The sequence below is a fragment of the Magnolia sinica genome, chromosome 2 (genome assembly GCF_029962835.1).
Source record: "Magnolia sinica isolate HGM2019 chromosome 2, MsV1, whole genome shotgun sequence".
NCBI classification, from domain to species: Eukaryota; Viridiplantae; Streptophyta; class Magnoliopsida; order Magnoliales; family Magnoliaceae; genus Magnolia; species Magnolia sinica.
In genome coordinates, this window is record NC_080574.1 from 133272509 (window position 1) to 133292393 (window position 19885).

The 19885-nt window shown below is 39.5% G+C and overlaps 1 protein-coding gene across 5 annotated transcripts in view; it reads right to left on the bottom strand.

Annotated features, from left to right (window-relative positions):
• The window catches only part of LOC131237711 (serine/threonine-protein kinase BLUS1), a 43904-nt gene that overhangs the window by 13183 nt on the left and 10836 nt on the right, over positions 1-19885 (bottom strand). For all 5 annotated transcript variants that reach the window (XM_058235636.1, XM_058235635.1, XM_058235632.1 and 2 more), the window contains exons 7-13: positions 19351-19419; positions 19098-19268; positions 18942-19007; positions 2203-2271; positions 1713-1856; positions 1493-1569; positions 329-601 (exon numbers count right to left, since the gene is read on the bottom strand). In XM_058235636.1, coding sequence (XP_058091619.1) covers positions 329-601; positions 1493-1569; positions 1713-1856; positions 2203-2271; positions 18942-19007; positions 19098-19268; positions 19351-19419 — 869 coding nt within the window. The remainder of the gene's footprint in view (positions 1-328; positions 602-1492; positions 1570-1712; positions 1857-2202; positions 2272-18941; positions 19008-19097; positions 19269-19350; positions 19420-19885) is intronic.

Sequence of the window (19885 nt, forward strand, 5' to 3'; positions counted from 1 at the left end):
CACGGAGTTCTAAGGTGTCCTGATGCATGCAGTCTTTATACATGGTTTCAGTGATCTGGACTGTTTATCTGACAGCCCCACCATAGATGGGGGGTGCCCAAAAGTCTTCCAGATTTGAAGATTCTAACCATCAAATCTCAGCCTTTTGCAGGCTATAATTCCTTTTAAATTTAAAAATCAGAACAACTTTTGACCAAGAAATGTAAAAGAACACCAAAAAGCTTTTGAAGCATGCTTTCAACATGTTGCACATGTATGAGAAAAAAAGTAAACAATAAAAAGATCACCAAGCTCACAGAATGGGTGAAAAATCCTAACAATGACTTACCTGTCCCCATCCCCTGCAACTTTTCTAGAAGAGGTAAGAACATTCTGTTGTAGAAGTGAACCACTCAAGACTTTTTGACGTTGCCCAGGAACATTGTTCCTGGGCAAAGAGCTATTTCTTTCCATGTTCTCACCATTATTCTTTCGAGTTCCTTGATCCTCTGCTTCTGACGACTGCTGTCGTTGAAAGGGTTGTTCAGAATCTGATTGAATAGTGTCCTTCCAATTAGGACTGGTTGCATTGACATCATCCTCACAGATATCAAAATAACCTCTGCATCAAAGCAAGTGTTGAATGAATGATTGTTATGAATGGCCCACTCAAACTTAGTTGGACACTTCCAATTATCAGAATCAACATTTGAAATATGGATGTTAGTTAATTCTACAGGAATATGGATCCCATCCCCTCTAAATGGGCCAAACGTGTGAATGTGCACACAGCTGCAAGATCAAAGCCATCCAACAGGAGGTTGCTAAAGTTTACATGCCCTGGCCCCGGACTCAGGCAGTTCCACTCACCAGGTCGTCCACTCATGTTGAATACAACTATTGGCTAACATTTTTCACAATCCACTTTTTCTCATATATTGAGCACCTGCTGAATGACCTGCCTCGTCCAGGCCACATATGCAATGGCCCACCAGATAGGCAGCTTGGATCATGGACACATAAGTCATGTTGGTTCCTGTGACTGCATTTGGAGAGGCTCGGATCTGAGCACATGTAGAACTAGAAGAACTTCTGAATTATGGTATGAACTCCTTAAAAGAATGTGTATTAAAAAAATCCAATCAGGAGCATGAAACAGCTGCTGCATTCTACTTTCCACGCAGTACATTTAACTGCAAAAAGCTATTTCTTGATCATAATCATCATTGATGCCTCATCCAAACCAATTGGGTTCAGCAACACGGATCCTGTTATCCAAATGTGTCATATTGTAAGGATTCATGATAGAAGTTGTGGCAAAAGTTTCACTCCTGCCAATCACACAACACTCCTTTATCAAGGACTTGGGACTGGCAATCAGAACACAAAACTCCCACTGGTCCTATGTAATAGTCCATTGCATAGGTTGATTGAAATCATTGTCAATGTGATGGTCTAATTTTATTAAACAGATGAAATTTCCTAAGGCATTAAGAGGAAATATGAGACATACTTAAGCGCCTGAAGAGGACGAAGAGGAAATGAAGAAGCAAGTGAACCCTCCACACTTGGAAGATCATGGAGGCCATCCTAAAATCAAAAAGGAAAAAACAAAAAGATAGCATGTCTAAAAGAAATTGATGCAGACATGTTCAAATGGAGGAAAAAAACTCAAAGGAAACAAGATAAAAGCTGGCGAAACATTCAGGAACTATACTGCTGGTTAGTTATACCTCCTGTTCAGTCACAGATTCAACATGATTAGCTCTTTCAGGAGACTGCACCCTTGGTGCAAAATCCACAATATCATTTCCATCCTTTGACCTGCTATTCATATCTGAATCTTCCACAATGGAAATTCCATCATCATCCTGAATCTACACCAAAAAGCAGTATCAGTGAAAAGTCACCGCCACCATTATTCATCCCTTCATCTGGAAGTGCCTTGGGAAATGATTTTATAGAATGCCTTTCTGCCAACATAATCTTTTGTTCGCTTCAAGTACCTTGAAACTTAAAGGAATAATATTCCAGGGCAGGAAAAAGGAAAACAGAATTCACCATTCAGAATTCATTTTCCATGGTAACTGGTATCCCATGAAATCACCACATAGACAATCATCGTCAATTTGAGGTACTTCCATGTGCTACCAAAATGAACCATTTCTAGACATTTTTCATGGTTTTAAGTGTTAATATCTAACTAAAATTGAACCTCCTTACAATGGCAGCTTGAGCTTTCAAATCCTCCAGATTAAAATTCCATGCACTGATTCCACGAATGTACTCTTGCTGCAAGGCCAGAAGAGAATGAGTGCAAGAAATTCAAAATATATAGATAATATCGACATGATTAGCTCCCAGCTACTAGCACTAGTATTTCATAACAAAAGCCCAACAGAGAAACTGTTGGCCAAGACTTTAGATAACCAGATTTGAGACTTGTATCAAAGCTTCCACATGGCCTTCAAAATTAGATTGCATGTAAGAAGACTGAATGCCCAATGATAATTCGAGATCTGAATCCTCAGTAGTGAAATTAAGGATCTTGTTTCTTCCTTAAATGTATTTTTTGTCTCCTGTAGAGACTATGAGTTGGTTCTTTGTTACCTCTTGCGAGATGTTTCTTCTGCATTGCCATGTTGCTTTTTCTAATACGGTTGTTAATTAACAAAAGAAAATGGAGATGCCATGCCATACAGGACCCAATACTTAAAATTTTCAAAATGTAGGAGTTTTTTGCTGGTACCTAAGAATATTCAAATTTTCCAAAATGTAGGAGTTTTTAAGTTTTGTTGGTACCTAAGAATATTCATTAGCATCTTAATCATTTCATTACTTTTAAACTTTTCATCAATGATATAGTTCACAAGTAAACATATCTATAACCTTCACCAACTAATGGAACCATACTTCGCATTTTTATATCATCATTATCATCATAGCCTTGTCCCAGCATTTCAATTTTTTATGTATCTTAAACATTAACATTTATAGCCTTTTAATAAAGAGAATGATCCAATACTCTCAGGGAACTATAAGTTATACTGTTCCTAGTTGGACACTGGGACAATCCAATCAATAGATCTCCATGAGGTTCAGATTATGCGTCATAGGATAAGATCGATCCATAATTTGACCTTCTCTTCTGTAGTCATTGATTTTCCAAGCCACAGATGGGATGGTTAGGGTTCTCTTATGGAAGAGATTCTTGATAACCGCAAGAAATCTATGATGGGCACAAACAATTGGAGGGCTCAAAATGTTGATATACCTGTTTTCCCATTAATGATCTTGACCATCCGTTTTATAGACTAATCAACAGATGGTTAGAATCATCCAATCAGTGTGATTATTACATGGTAGCCTATGAAAGGTGCGTGGGGGGAGCTATTAGATAGACAGATCAGTTGATTGGCCGCCCAATGGTCCAATGCTGCTAGGAGCACTATAACTTATAGTGCTCTTAGAAAACTGGATCATCTATATTAAGTAAATTGCCTGAGAAGATATCATAAACAACATCAGCTATCTTCAGATACCCTCTCTTTGAGGTTCTCATCTAAGTTAGTCTGTGCAATCATGACAGCAGTTCTTGGTGGTACTTCCTCTGATGTTACCCAAAATTCCTAACTTCTAAAGAGTGAAAATTTAACCAACAGAAAGATAGGGTAGGGTCACTTACGCTTACTATGGTCAATGCAAAGTAAGAGAAACATTTGACATGAACAAAAGCAAAAAAACAAACATGAAAAATCAGGAAGAATACAGCATGCAATCATCAAAAGGATGGAAATGACAGTAAAATTCTCAACATCCAAGGTAAGCTGGTCCTTTTTTCTAAACACCAGTTTCTCTTGTGCACTTATGGCCCAGACAATGAGTTGCCCAACCAAATTCTGAGCCAGAACATGCTCAGGGTGGTCCCCACGTGATGAATGGCCCAGAACTTGCAGACGTGTGCCACGTTGGCACGTCCGCAGGCCCCCTCACTAGCTCACAGAACCACATCCTGTTAGCAAAGATCAGCCATTGCAAAACATATCAGGAGCAAGCCAATGGCTATAGCACAACTGTTGAATGAACTGAAATAATGGCTGTTAACTTTCATTGGGGATTTTTGATATTGCCAAATATAATTCCTTTTGGGTCATCCAATTGGAGTCAAGTGGCCTTTTGACAAGGTCAAACCCAGTGGACTTCTTATTTCAAGAAAAATAAATCATAGAATTGCTTCCTAAAGTAGCCTACAAAGTGCCCATTAGCCACTGTCATGCATGCCCACAAGCATGTTCCCTGAAGACTTGCTATAATTAGCAGCACATCCTCGGTGCTTGCGGCCATTGATAAGCTGAGGCATGATTTTCTGTGGAGTGGGAAGAATAACCAGAAGAAGCTGCATCTCCTTGATTGGCAAGAGGTTTGCAAACACTTCCAAGAGGGTGGTGCTAGCATCAAAAACTTGAAGATTATGAACCAGGCCCTCCTCGGCAAGTGGATCTGGAGATTGGGGACTGAAGGAGGTACCCTCTGGAACTCCATCATTAAAGGCAAATACAGGTCCTCGCCAAGCGGGTGGTGGACTAGAGAGTCGTCGGTATATAGAGCTTCTCCCTTATGGAAGGGGATCATGCGTACTAAAAAGGAAATGCTCAAAAGCATCAATTTTGAGCTCGGAAATGACCTGTCGATTCATTTCTGGGAAGACCTGTGCCATGAAGAAGCGCCTCTAAAAATCCGGTTTCCGAACATTTATTGCCTAGCCCCTCTAAGAAATGTGACTGTGGCTAGCTGCTTCTCTGTTACTGATACGAACATAGTGTGGGACGTTAAATGCTCCAGAAACCTTAACGACTGGGAGATTTCTGAGTATGTGGACCTTCTTAATGATATCTCCAAAGCTATGCTAGTTTTATCCTCTCTAGATAAGCTCATTTGGTCCCGCGATAAAAGCAACGTGTTTACGGTCCCGTCATTTTATTCCCAACTTGCCCCTCCTTTTATTTCAGCAGCCCCCTCTGCCCCATTTATTTGGAAGTACACCACACCACCCCCCCCCCCCCCCCCCAAAATCATTTGCTTTGGCTGGCTTGTTGGTAAAAATAGAATCCTTACGGTAGACAATCTGAAGAAAAGGGGAATGTGAATCGTCAACATTTGTCTCTATTGCATGAAAGCCGAGGAATCAATGGACCATCTCCTGGTGCACTGCCCATTTATTTCCCAAATTTGGGCTGAATTCCTGTCGCATTTCAACATCAGCTGGTGCAATCCGCTTTCTGACTGCAATCAGCTGACGTCTTGGGATGGGGTTAAGCTAGGGAAAGTCAAAAAGTGCATTTGGAGGTTGGCAATCGTTGCAATCTGGTGGTCAGTCTGGGAGGAAAGAAACGATAGGTGCTTCAACAACAAGTCGGCTTCGGCTCAAGCTGTTTGGTGCAGGGCAAAAAAATTGATTTTTGAATGGGTGGGCAATGTAAACGGGTTGAAAGAAGATAATCTGTTATTTCTAGGTTTCTAGGTTCTCTGCTATCTCAGCAGAGTCCGTTCCTGTTTTGTTTCTTTCCCCCTATTTAATATATATTTTCTAGTTATCCTTTTTTAAAAAAATAAAAAATTAGCAGCACATCCATCTCTGACTCTCTCGAAGAGATTTTTTTTTTTTTGTGAAGGTAACGACTTTCTCGAAGAGATTTTGACATTCTAAACACACACAGAAATATCATTGGCATTGCGGACGCGTGGATAAAAGAGAAGAGATTACAGTTTTATTCTAAAAAGTAGCCCTTGTATCCACTAGGAAAGAGAAATTGATAAAAACAAGAGATCAAATTTAATATTATTAATAAAACTCTTCTCGAAGGCGAGATACTCGGTTATTGAATGGGCAATGAACTGTCTTGCAATGGAAGATTGTTCTCCTGCAAGTAAGGGATGGGATACTTCGTAATTGTGTATATATAGGGACTGTCTAATAGGGGTGACGTATATAGTCCTTACTCCTCTTTTGTATATAGCTCTCCTTGTATTTAGCTGGCCTTTTTGGCTTTTTTTTAATAAAGTTTCCATTATCCCTTTAAAAAATAATCATATTATTGATGAAAGTTTGTTTACAAAGCCCTCTCATTGATTTACAAGAGTCCTAAACCCTAAATTCATAACTTTCACGAAATAGTGAAGAACTTCTACACCGACTCAAACTCTTTCCCATGACTCAAATAAGTACTTTAAGCTCTGGTAGGACTCTCCAAACCCTAAAATACCCTAAAATATTAAAACCCATAACTTACAAAAGTAGTAAACCTTAAACTCAAAATTAACCCCTAAAAGTGTACTTTATTTGGCAATCTATTTGGGGGCCAATGGCCTTCGGCATTAGCTAGCATGTAGAGCTCGATGATTGCTTTCCAACGACATATTATACACATGAAACAGATAACTAGTAGAAAAGTTAGAGCCATTGGAAGTTAAAATGTGTGCCAGAAGGATCAAACTTTCTAGCCCAATTTTTTTCGATCTTAATCATCCATGTGATTGCCCTTGACTTTTGTTTCAACTAGTGATCCTAACCAGTTCCAAACTTGTGGCCATCGAAAGCTATAGTGCACAATTATGCCTTTTTCTCGCCTGCTCTCAGCCCAAACAACCTAATTTCTCTCGATGTTGGCCACCATACAATTTCCCTTGACTTGTCCTACCACTTGAAAAGTTAAACCCATCCTTGAGTTTATAATGGTAGTAGCCCATGAAAATGACTACTTTTGTAGTGCATCTTCAGTCTTTGGCAACAATTGATGGTGAAAGCCTACACTTCGAATTAAAACTTTATAGTTATCATGGAACTTCAGAAAATGAAACTTGTCCTTGTTTCTTTGCAATACCTCGCATCGAGGGTGTTGACTTCCACCTCCTTTGTAACAATGTATTTATGATTACTCGCTCACAATTAATATCAACTAGCCATGATATTATTACCGTCACTATCGGCCTTCGATCCATGCACTCTAGCCATTGTGGAAAAGGTTGAAGGATATTGATCTTTGTTGTGATGACCATGAAAGTGCTCACCTCCTTTGTGAGATTTGTCCATAACCACCAATCCATCAATTGTTTCTGTTGGGCCATCCATCAACTGATGTTTTAACTCTATCGAAACTTTTTCTAGACAGACTGTCAATCCATTCGTGAGTCCATCAAAGAATCCAATCGTGGATTCCTTTTGGTGTGATGATACATGTAGATGTACGTCTGGAGCAGTTGATCCGTCCGTGGATTCATCAAGTAATCTGACAATGGATTTCTTAAAATGCACTACTTCATCTACATAAGTCCACTCTTCTTCTTTGACAGTGGAATACAATGTATTTATGATTACTCGCTCACAATTAATATCAACTAGCCATGATATTATTACCGTCACTATCGGCCTTCGATCCATGCACTCTAGCCATTGTGGAAAAGGTTGAAGGATATTGATCTTTGTTGTGATGACCATGAAAGTGCTCACCTCCTTTGTGAGATTTGTCCATAACCACCAATCCATCAATTGTTTCTGTTGGGCCATCCATCAACTGATGTTTTAACTCTATCGAAACTTTTTCTAGACAGACTGTCAATCCATTCGTGAGTCCATCAAAGAATCCAATCGTGGATTCCTTTTGGTGTGATGATACATGTAGATGTACGTCTGGAGCAGTTGATCCGTCCGTGGATTCATCAAGTAATCTAGAAATAGAAAAAACCCTAATGCAATGCGAGAGGTCTAAATTGCTCCTACTTAAGCACCATTCACTATAGTCCTTAAGTGAGGTTATTCTCAGGTTTTTCATCTTTATCTTTTTCAATATCTGATTGACTGAAAAGCATCTGGCTCTTTGAGTAAACCTTACCTCCATGGGGTTGTGGCCTATGATTTGGCATGGTTACATGGTACAAATTGACTAACAGCCAGCCCCTTCAACAGTCACGAGCCGTTTGTCACCACAATTATATTTGCAATCTATAGCATCAGCCATCAGTAAATTGAACAGTCGTCGCCACCTGCACCTCATGCATTGACCGCTTCAAGGCCACGAACTCTGCCCTAGACATTGGTTGATTCCACAAAACATTGCCCATAGGATTGTCACCACCTGATCTGCTACTGGAAACCATGATTCGAGGAAAGACCTCGCTCTAATACCAAATAACTTAGCAAGTGTGTGGATAAAGAGAAGAGATCACTATCTACTTCTCAAGAATAGCCCTTGAATCTACAAGGAGATAAATCTCTAAAATTGAGAGATAAAATGAATATTATTGATGATGATTCTAATTACAAAACCCTTTCATATGACTTATAAGCCCTAAATCCTAAATAATAAACTTCTCGAAAATGGTAAGCTTATTAAAAATAGCAAACGATTTCTAAATTAACTCAAACTCGTTCCCATGACTCAAATAAGGACTTTCAGCTATTTAAAGACTCTCCAAACCCTAAAAACACCGTAAAACTAGCTAAAACCATAACTTACTACAATATAGTAACTTTTGAATAAAAGCTCAAAACTAAGCCTTAAAATGAACTTATTTTGAAAACCATTCAGGAGTCAATAGCCTTTGGCATTGGACAACATGTAGAACTCATCCATAGTTTTCCAACGATAAATCATACGCACGAAATAGATAACTGCTCACAAACTTATGGCCATTAGAAGCTATAGTGCACATTATGCCTTTATTTTATTTATTTTATTTTTATTTTTTCCCATCTCAGCAATATTAGCCCAATTTCTCTCAATGTTAGCCACCGTACAATTTCCATTATACGCCTCATCATCTCCATCATATCCCTACCCAACTGCAATCGTGAATGTAGGTAACTATGTTTCATTGCAACTTAACAAACTTTTTGCCATGGAAAACCCAACTAATATCCATGTTAGAAGGAGAGGACAGGTGGGGCATCATTGATGGAGAATGATGGAGAATACCCTATGTCGAACAAAGAGATTCTCTCTTTTGACATGTAGAATGAAATCCCAAATGTAGCCTACTACATCACTTGGAGAAATTCAAATCAAAAAGTGAAAGGGTGGATTACAAGCACTCTTTCAGAAGAAGCCATGCGTCTAGTGGTTGGACTAGAAACCACTGACAGAATTTGGAGGTGTCTTACTGGAGTATCGCAAGCCCATGAGTTTTAACTCACACAACAGCTCCAGAATATCTTAAAAAGTGATTCTTTGCTATCCGATTAGATCAGTGGATTTAACGACATCTGTGACCATCCAGTGCCTGTAGGGAAACCTATAGACGACAAAAAGCAGTTTGTTTTTTTTTTTTTTCACTTTTGCAGGGTCCGGGTCCTCAATACGATAATTTCATTAAATCAATGCTCAAACCTCCAATTCCCTCCTATTCTGAACTAATTACCTTACTTCAGCGTCATGAAATCACAAATCAGGGATATCAGAATCAGGTATATACAAATCAGCATCTTGCCTTCATTGGTTAGCAATGCAGTCTCAACAACAACAATCAGAGAAACAACTAACAAAATAGAGGCAACAAATAGCAGGGATTCAACTCCTCTGGTAGTGGTTTTGTGCACTTAACACAGAACGGCCAAGGAATCCATGGACGAAATCAGCAAAGGGGACCAACCCACAAAATCATCACCCTCAATAACAACAATAACCTCCGGTGTGACAACAGACCTTCAAGCTTGATGATGAAGAAAAATGTCAGTTTTGTCAGAAAGGTGGACACACAGCCCTAGGTTGTTGGCATCGATTCGATAATGCTTACCGGCTTGAAAGTATACCTCAAGCCCTTGCAACCGTGACCCAAACAGATCCACATAATGAGAACTGGTATGCCAATTCTAGATCATGCACACATGACAGGTGACCCTGGTAAGTTATATAATATACGACCTTATTCTGGACCAGATTCAATTATGATAGGAGATGGTACTCAGTAGTTTCTCATGTGAGTGATGCTAAAATAAATTTTGGATCTCATACTGCTTCAGTCCCTAATGTTTTGCTTGTCCCTGAATTGAAGAAAAACTTACTATCTATTAGCCAGTTTACAAACGACTTTCACTGCACTTTTGAATTCTCATCAAATGGCTTTGTCATTAAGGAAAGGAGCACCGGGAGGACTCTAGCAAGCAGGAGTAGGAAAGGATTAATTTACTCTTTGAAAAATGGGAAAATAGCTTTAGTTTCTATTCGAATTAGGACGACCTCAGAAGAAGTTTGGCATCAGCGGCTCGGTCATCCACAAAATAAAGTAGTTAATTTTGTCTTCTATGAAATTGATTAAAGTAGATTATTGAAATAAACCACATTTCGTATGTGGTAGTTGTCAAATTGGAAAAGGATGCATGCTTCCGTTTTTAGAAATAAATAAAACATCTTTAGAGCCTTTGTTTAAAATTCACTCCGATCTTTAGGGTTCCGTTCCCACTGTGTCTAACCAAGGTTTCACTTATTATGTTGTGTTTGTTGATGATTTTTCCCAATTTACATGGATTTACCCTATGAAAACGAAATTCAAGTTCCTTCTCCTATTTAAGAAGTTTCAAGCCATGTTGGAAAAGATACTTGAAAAGAAAATCAAAATCTTTCAAAGTGATGGTGGTGACAAATTCACAAGTAAAAATTTTGTTAATTATTTTGGCTTCAGAAGGTATTGTCAATTTTCATGTCCAGCTACAGCAAAACAGAATGGAGTAGCTGAAAGAAAACATCATAATATGGTCAAGTTGGGTTCCCAAAGAAATATTAGGGTGAAGCTTTTAGTACAACCGTTTATTTGATTAACAGAGTACCATCAATCAAACTGGGAATGAAGACTCCATATCAGTTCAATAGATTGCAAGATTATTCGGCCTTAAGGGTATTTGGATCTCAGTGCTTCCCTCTCCTTCAATCTCAGGCAACAAATAAATTCAGTCCCAGATCTCTGCCCTGTGTTTTTCTGAGATATAGTATACAGCATAAGGATTACTGATGCCTCTATCCCTCCCAAGGCTGTGTGTACATCTCCAGGCATGTGATTTTTAATACACAAGAATTCCCTTTTGCAGTTGTTAATTCATCACATAACCAAGTACGGCTTTAGGGGGAGCTCTCCACCTGCTCTAATTGGGTGGTCACTTATGACACATCATTGAAGGCTACAGCAACTTGTTAGTCAACTTGCCAGCTACAACCTCTATTGTACCTATTTCGTCCTCATCTCTAGTTGGTATATTGTCACAACCGAGATTCCATCTGATACTCCACTGACGGCACCTAATTTAGCCTAGTCGACACCTGTTCAAGATGAGAGAGAATTTCATCAGTACCCAAGTCCCCTACATCCTCATCAAAGATAATGGTTCCTTCTACTCCCGATCAGCCAGTGGCACATGTCCATCCATACAACACTCGCTCATAGTCAGGTACTCTAAAGCCCAGAATTCTCACTTCGTTAGTGACCGATTCATCTTCTATACCTATTGAGCCCAAATCTATCAATCTGCTACTGCACACTCAGGATGGCTTGAAGCCATGAGAGAAGAAATTCAAGCTCTCCATCATAATTCTGCTTGGGTTCTTGTTCCTGAATGACCTAAGATGAATGTTGTAGGGTGTTGTTGGGTGTACAAGACCAAAATCAGACGGGACACTTGAGAGACTCAAGGCTCATTTGGTTGCCAGGGGTTACAATCAAGTGGATGGAGTAGATTTTTCTGAGACCTTTAGTTTTATTACAAAGCCAACTACAACCGGGACCATATTGATTGTTGCCACCATCTCTGGTTGGACCATTAAACAACTTGATATGAAAAATGCATTCCTACATGGGTACCTAAAAGCAGTGTTCAAATTATCTCTAATACTATCAAAATATCTCCGATATTATCTTTATCTCCAGCTCAGCGATACCGATAACACCGGTAGTGATACCGATAATGCTGGTAGTATAAAAAATTCCAGGTATTAGCAATGTATCGCTAAGTATCGCCAATGTATCAATATCGCTAATATAATCACCAATAGTTTCAATTATGTAAATTCTAGGTGTCACTTGTATTGCTTATGCATCAATATCGCCAATATTTTCGACAATGTAAATTCTAGGTAATGCTTGTATAATAATTATATTAACGATATTTCAATAATATCGCCAACGTATTGATATCATCAAAATTTTGTTTATTAGAAAAAAAAAAATTTCAATTTTTTTCATGGGCACGCGGTTATATGTAGTTTTCAATTTGTCATTGATAATATTGATAATCTCTCGATCTTATCGATATTGCAACTTGCACGATATTGAGACCACAATCTTTCTTTTCCTTTCCAATTGTTGTCGATTTCTTGGTGAAATATCATGTGTTGTTGATATTTTGCAATATCGATGGATATTTGGATAGAATGTTGGATGATTAAATAGGCGGGATGGAATGGTTGGACTGATTTATTATTACAACACATGCTTTTAAGGCCCCATTAAATGGAAACTTGTTATGTATGCATTCTTTTCGCAAATTTTTTTATTTCTAAATATACAAATATGGACATTTTAACATCTCCTGAAGTTTCGCTGAAAATTCCACCATTTTTCCTATTTTTCCCCGCATTTCCGGTTATCAGCGATATTATCGGCAATATCAATATTGTTTCCATATCCCTGGCCAGCGAAACTTGTAGTGATACCGATACTTCGTACACTGCCTGAAAGAACTAGTTTTTATGGAGCAGCCTCTAGGTTTTGTTAGTTCGCAATTCCCTACCCATGTTTGTCAATTGCGCAAAGCTCTATATAGCCTCAAACAGGCTCCCCAAGCCTGGTTTGATAGATTTAGTGACTACCCATTGTCCATGGGATTTTATTACAATTTGGGCAACTCTTCTATGTTTGTGTGTAGAATGTAGATGCAAATATGGCACTATTAGTCTTCTTCTTTACGTAAATGATATTATTATCACTGGGACTCGTTCAGCCTTCTTTTCTTCTTCTTTTTGAATGACACCAATTTATTAAAAGGACCAAAGGGCTCATTCAGCCTTCTTAGAGTGGTTTATCTTGTAACTTGGGGAAACAAATTTCTATGAAGGACCTTGGTCCTCATCATTATTTCTTGAGCATTGAAGTCATCCCTTTTTCTAGAGGTATTGATGCAGGGGCAATTTCACACCAGGCTCGTGTAGGGTGTCCTGTGGGATGCAGGGGGCAAACTCAGGGTAGGCGGCTCGTGTGAGGCGGCTGGCTTGTGTGAGGTAGAACCCATGCGATGTGGGGCCCATGAGGGGGGTCTGATAAGGACCTAACCCATGAGATATAGGGCCTGGGCTATGAGATAAATGGATTGATTCGCCACACTATCAGTTGAAGCTTTTAGAGCAAGTGGTTAGTTATCCTACATCAAAGTGGTATCAAAGAGAGAGGTCTCGTATTCGAGATTCCTCACCAGGCCTGATTAATGTAGGGACATTTTCACACTGAGCTCGAGTGGGGTGGCCCATGGTTCGTGTGAGGCAGTCCCCGCCCATATGAGGGGGTGGCTCGTGTGAGGCGGAACCCATATGATGTGGGGCCCACAAGGGGGGTGCCGAGGATCTAACCCATGGGATGTGGGGCCTGGGCTATAAGATAAAGGGATTGATCCGCCACACTCTATCAGTTCGAGCTTTCAGAGCAAGTGGTTAGTTGTCCTGCATCAGGTATTTTCTTAAATCAAACCAAGTATGCCAGGGATTTACTCACACATGCCTATATGTAGGGGTCATGCCCAGTTGCCATTCCTATGGCTGTCATTCCTAGTTCAACTTCAACTAAGTAAATTTCAGATCCATCCTTCTATCCCAGTATTGTTGGTGGTTTACAGTACACTTAACTATGACTTGGCTAGATCTCTCCTATGCAATGAATACTGTTTGCGAATATATGGAGAAACCCACATTGCATTTTCGAGCAGTGAAGCATATTTTGTGATACTTAGCTGGCACCCTAGATGTTAGCTTTCGAATTTCGTCTCATTCAACGCTGGACTTATATGCGTTTTCTGATGCAAATTGAGTGGATTGCTCTACTACCCAAAGGTCTACCACTAGTGTCCATGCCTTCTTGGTGATAATTTTGATTTTTTGGTGTGCAAAGAAACAGTCTACAGTCACATTTGAGTGTTGAAACCAAATACAAGTCTAAGGCTTCTATTACTGCTGAATTGACTTGGTTCTTTTATTCTACGAGATATTGGAGTATTTTTTGTCTTCGACACCGGTTTTATTCTGTGATAACATCAGTGCTCTCCATGTCAGTCAATCCAATCTTCCATGCTCGAATGAAACACAGTGTTGGATTATCATTTTGTCCAGGAACGCATAGCACTACCCTTGCTCATTACTCGGTTTGTTTCTTCTCACCACCAGATTGCTGACATCTTTACAAAGCCACTCTCTCACGATGCATTTTGCCCTATTCTTGTCAAACTTGGCCTCGTCACTTGGCCATGTTTGAAGGGAGTAATAGAGCCTTATCAAATCGGTTACAGCAATAGTCCCTAACTGCATGTGTAAGTGTAGTGGTGTAAGTGGCGTAAGTATGCGTTAGTTAGTTACCTAATTACATGTAAGTGGTGTAAGTGTGCTTTAGGTAGTTTCCTAATTATATGCAAGTAGTGTAAGTGGGTAAGGGTAGGTGTGCCTTAGGTAGTTTCATAACTACATGTAACATCTTTAGGTAGTTTATAAATAAAACATAGCTCTCAAGGCTCATGTTGAATTGAGCTAGAGAATTCTCAAATGTCTCTTGATTTTCCTTACCCGACCCATTTCAAAATCAAGCCAGGTATGATATGGAACCGGTTGCATTAGTGGTGCAACCCAGTTATCGAGTCAATGAGATCTCAACATCCAAATTGCATAGGAATGGACAAGAATGCACCCACGAGAATATTAGAGTAAAAAGGAAGTAAACTTTATTTATGTCAACTTCTTCTCTTACAATACTTAAGACAAACTTACACTTAGAAAAATATTGGAATTAACTGTTTCCTACACCACCTCCCCTTTTTATAGACTCTTAGGGCATGTTTGGTTTTCCAATTTCCTATCAAATGCCTAAGTAAATGAGCCATCACTATCATTTCCAGGTGTTTGCTTAAACAGGAATTATGGCCTATAATCAAGAGTCAAATACACTTGTAAAGGAAGTAGGTAAAGTAAATTGTAATCATTACATTTTCACATTATAAAACTACCAATAATGATTTGTAGGTGAAACAAACAATGTAGCAAAATCATCATTGCAGTCATATGTAAGTGATGTTACCACACAATTACAAGAGTAAATAATCATTTCCTATATACAGCCATTTACCATTGTAATTGGAAAAGCAAACGGCCCTAAGTAAATCTCTAATGAGAATCCCCTTAACTAAGAGACTAATTTTAAATCAATCATAGTTGACTTCAAATCATCTAATCTACCTAAGATGGTGAAAGCCTAACAATAGTAAAAGCAAATAATCCTAAAATCTTCAATTGTATATCTAAATCAGTACCATATCTTCAATCAAATCTCCTTTAAATCTCCAATCACATCTTTAAATCATCCCCCATATCTTCCAAAAATAGTAAATTGCAATCATTGATTTAGGCCCCGAAATCCATAAATAAACAGTCCAAAAATCATTACATGCATAGGCCCTACAGTGAGCTGTGGATCTACATCATTGGTGGGCCCTTATAGTGGGACACGATCATGCAAATTGCCTATGCCCTCCAGCCACAGGAAGTTCTCGTGGTCAGAAGCTATGTGGGGCCCACATAGATTCCCGTGATGAATCCACTTCATCCATCAGTTCCTTAATACGACAATAGGATAGAACCCCAAAAATAAGACAAATCCAAAACTCAGGTAGACCATACGACATGAAATAGTGAGAATGAGACATACAACATGGAAACCCTCTTGGAGCTAGCCATGATGCTCATATGCCATCCAAACTGTTCAAAGGGTTATTACCACTTAGATAAACTATTGGCACAAAAATCATCCTGATAGAAAACTTTGGTGGCCCCACAAATTTTTCAATGGTGAGCGTTCAATCCCCATTGTTTCTTGTGGTGTGGCCACCCGAGTTTTATATCTGCCTGATTTTGGAGTCATATCCTATTTTGGTCTTGAGAAACTGATGGACAGAGTAGATTCATCATTGGAATCTTTGTGGACACCACATAGCTTCCTACCATAGTGGGCAGGGGCATAGGCAATTCACGTCCCCTATAGTGGACCTAAGTGGACCTAGGGCCTCCATCAATTAGGAACTTAGGTGGGTACCTAACAAGTACTCGAGAACATTTATATTAATATTATATAATATAATAATAATATTTGTATCAATAAAATTTACCAGGACTAAAACCCAGATCAACTGAGAAGGTGAATGATTTAGGCCCAGCATCATAACCACCATACATATAGCAGTTTGTGTTGTTTTCTAATATACATTAACTATTAGAAAGGAGTACAGCCATCCATTTGTTTCGTAAAACTGAACAGTGGACAGGCCCAATTTTTTTCAACACATCGCTATGGTGGGCCCCATATGATGGAAAGCTTGGATACCATGCATCCATCCACTTCAACATGCAGATGGCGTCTAGATGGGCTCCATGGTACATCCATGCGGACTAAATAAATCTTCAGATTTATGTGAACTTACAAAAGACGGTTTCTTTTTTAATGACATGTCACGTCTGTAGAACATCTGAGCTGACCATAAAGATCATGAGGAAGAAAAAACAGGATGGCCCACTCATCATGCAGGTTGCACCCTCAAAATCAGAGGACAGCTGAGGTTTGACTAAATGAAACCTGCAAGAAGAGTGTCGTGCTCTATTCTTCAGTCCGTTAGAGACTGGGCTTCTCTTTAAGGTTCCAGGGTTGGGTTTCGGGGCTGAGTGTCAAGCTCGTATTTTTTTTCCTTTTCTCCGGGCCCTTCATTGCTTCCTTGCCGTGAGGCCTTCAGTTGTATTTTCTTTTTCTTTTTTTCTTCTCTTCATTTTTTCTGTTTTCCTTTCTTTGTTTTTTGTCTGGCTTCATTTCTTTGTTTGGCTTTCTGTTTATTTTAATATAATCACCTTTCAAAAAAATTAGGTTAGGGGCCTTATCAGTAAGATTCGTCTGATTCTCACCTCAGGTAGTCTTTATGGTGCAGGCGACTTTTTGAACGGCTCAGATGTTGTACAAAAGTGACATGCTAGCAGAAAGAAAGCACTGTATTTCAAAGAATTCCCATCTTCTTCACTTCTTCTGTAACAGACCCAAACCTGACCCCAAATCAAACCAATCTGGACCACAAGCTAAGGTTGTAAGACCCATCACCCGATGGATTCCCAAACCTAAGCATTTCCTAGTTTTGTGCCTCAGATATGGTACCCAGACCCAAATCCAATAGGTCCGAAACATGACCCCCCTTAGGCTGGTCCAGGTAGGGCTGTACACAAACCAAGTTAGCTCGGTTAGCTCGCTCCACTTGACTTGAAAAAGCTTGATTCAACTCGGTTCGAAACTGAGTTCGAGCTGATTTTTTGAGCTCAAAAAATTTCGAACCGAGTTCGAGCTTGCTCGAGCTCGACTCGACTCAGATCAAACCCCAACTCGAATGGAACTCAGATCGAACCAGTTCGGTGACTCGGTTACTTTGATATTGATGTTGCTCACCAAGTGTTTGATGAAATGACTAAACGAAGTGTCGGCTGGTGGCAAGGAAGCTATGTATATGAAACAAATACCTTTTTTTCTTGATTTTGATGTTGCCTACAAGGTGTTTGATGAAAAAATACCTGTAAACAGCTACTGCTATTTTACATACAATAAGAAATTGAAAGTGCACTCCATGTGTTTGTGAAAATGCCGCACAGGCTCGATCTTGGCTTGAGCTAGCCCGAGCTGCTGACCAAACCGAGCCGAGCTGGCCATTCAGGCTCGAGGACTGAGCTGAGCCGAGTTTGAACTAGGATCAACTAGTGGCCGAACCGAGTCGAGTTGTGCCAAGCTCAACTCAGTTCAACTCGTGTACACCTCTAGGTCCAGGAATGGTTGCACCAGGACCAACCCGAACCTGAACCATTGACAGCCTACTCATACATTAATGCACCTTTCACCAGTCAGCTTATCTTTTATAGGATCCTTGATTGATATGAGGTACAATTTCTGTAACATGTTCACCATGACTAGAAAATAGAAAAGGGCAATAAGAACTTCGAGAGAAGTGAACCAATACCAAATTGATAGCACAGTGTGTAATAGTGAAGAAAAATAGAATGGTATAAACAGTCTCACAATGCTTATTTACTAAAAACCTACAGATAAAAAACTGCAAATAGAGAGTTCTACTAGCATTACTTGCACACTCTTATCTCATTCCTTGCTTGCGGGATACGTGAACCGAGCAAAAGAGTGAGATAACCAAGCTGAAAGTTGGGTGGGCCTCACTATGGAGTTAGCAGATGACAATACAAAACATCAAGCTCGGTCACATAGTCTTAACCATTTGGTTAAAGATGGGGAGTTACATGAACCAAGCACAAGAGTGAGAGAACCAAGCTGAAAGTTGGGTGCGCGTCACCATGTAGTTAGCAGATGACAAACAAAACAACAAGCTGGTCACATAGTCCTAACCATTTGGTTTAAAGAAAAAGATGGGCAGTTTAAAAAAAAGTTGGTTCTTTTAAGTGCGTATCTTTTTTTCCTCAGATCCAGTGGATAGGATGACTATGCAACCAGCCCAAATTTTGGGTATGGTCATCGTCACCATGGCGAGGCCTCTTGATGAGTGGTTTGGACTTGGACGTGTGCCCTGCTCTTCACTATAAGGTGTAATGGTGAAGAGGTGTAAGATTCACAAACCTCCAAAATAGACATCTTTTTAACTAATTCAAAATTTGCAAAAGCAAGCATTGAGGCTTGTTCACCTGTGACAAATGCTCTTTATCCCCATACGCTGCCTTGTTCTGTACAAGAAAGTCAGCCTCTTTTGCCTGAAAATAGAAGGGAATGTCAAAATATACATAACAAAAATGATGTCTTTCTTCCAATAAGGTAGGCAGAAGGTGAAATGAACCAGCGACCTTCAGTATCCTAAAACGTTCACCAAGTGGAGAAAGGCCTTCGAGAATGGTTCGAGCAAGATATTCATATGGACGGGCTTGTTTAAAGAAATGGTGCTTCAAAAGTTTTTCAGAAGTGGGACGCTTCTTTGGGTCCTTCACTAGGCAAGCAGCTACCATCTCTTTAAAAGACTACAAAAAGACAGAAATGTGAAAAAAAATATGTTGGTACCCAAAAGTTCCCTACCAAAAGTTTCAACGGAAACGCTCAAACCTTTGAAAATCGCCTGTCCCTTTCATAATCGAGACCTGGTGGTGCATTTTGTAAGGTCATGAGCAAAACCTGCAATAGGAAAAAAGATAATAAAGACAATTGTTCCCTAATACTCTGTAATGATCACCCAGAATGAAAATTTCAAGGAATTATATGATCCTCAACTCAAAGTTATTTACATTATCCCCAGCTATTCAGTTTGTTCAAGTGGGCCCCATCATTTGGCGATCCAAAACATTAATCTGATGACCCAGCGGGATAAATGGAGAAAAGCCGGCTATCAGAAACGAACCGATGACCATCACATTTCAAATGCAATGGGGAAATCCACAAATCTTCCAGAGTGGAAATTCCAAGTCATCCAATCTTTGGCCTTCTATCTACTGAATGTGAACATTTGCTATGGTTTTGTCTCAACCATTAGTTCCAAGCCGCCATTAAAGGATTGGGACTGTCACATCGGAGTTTTTTTGTGGTTTGGTCCATCCTCTTAGTGCAATCATGCCAATCTGGATAAGCAAACCATGGGGCTCAC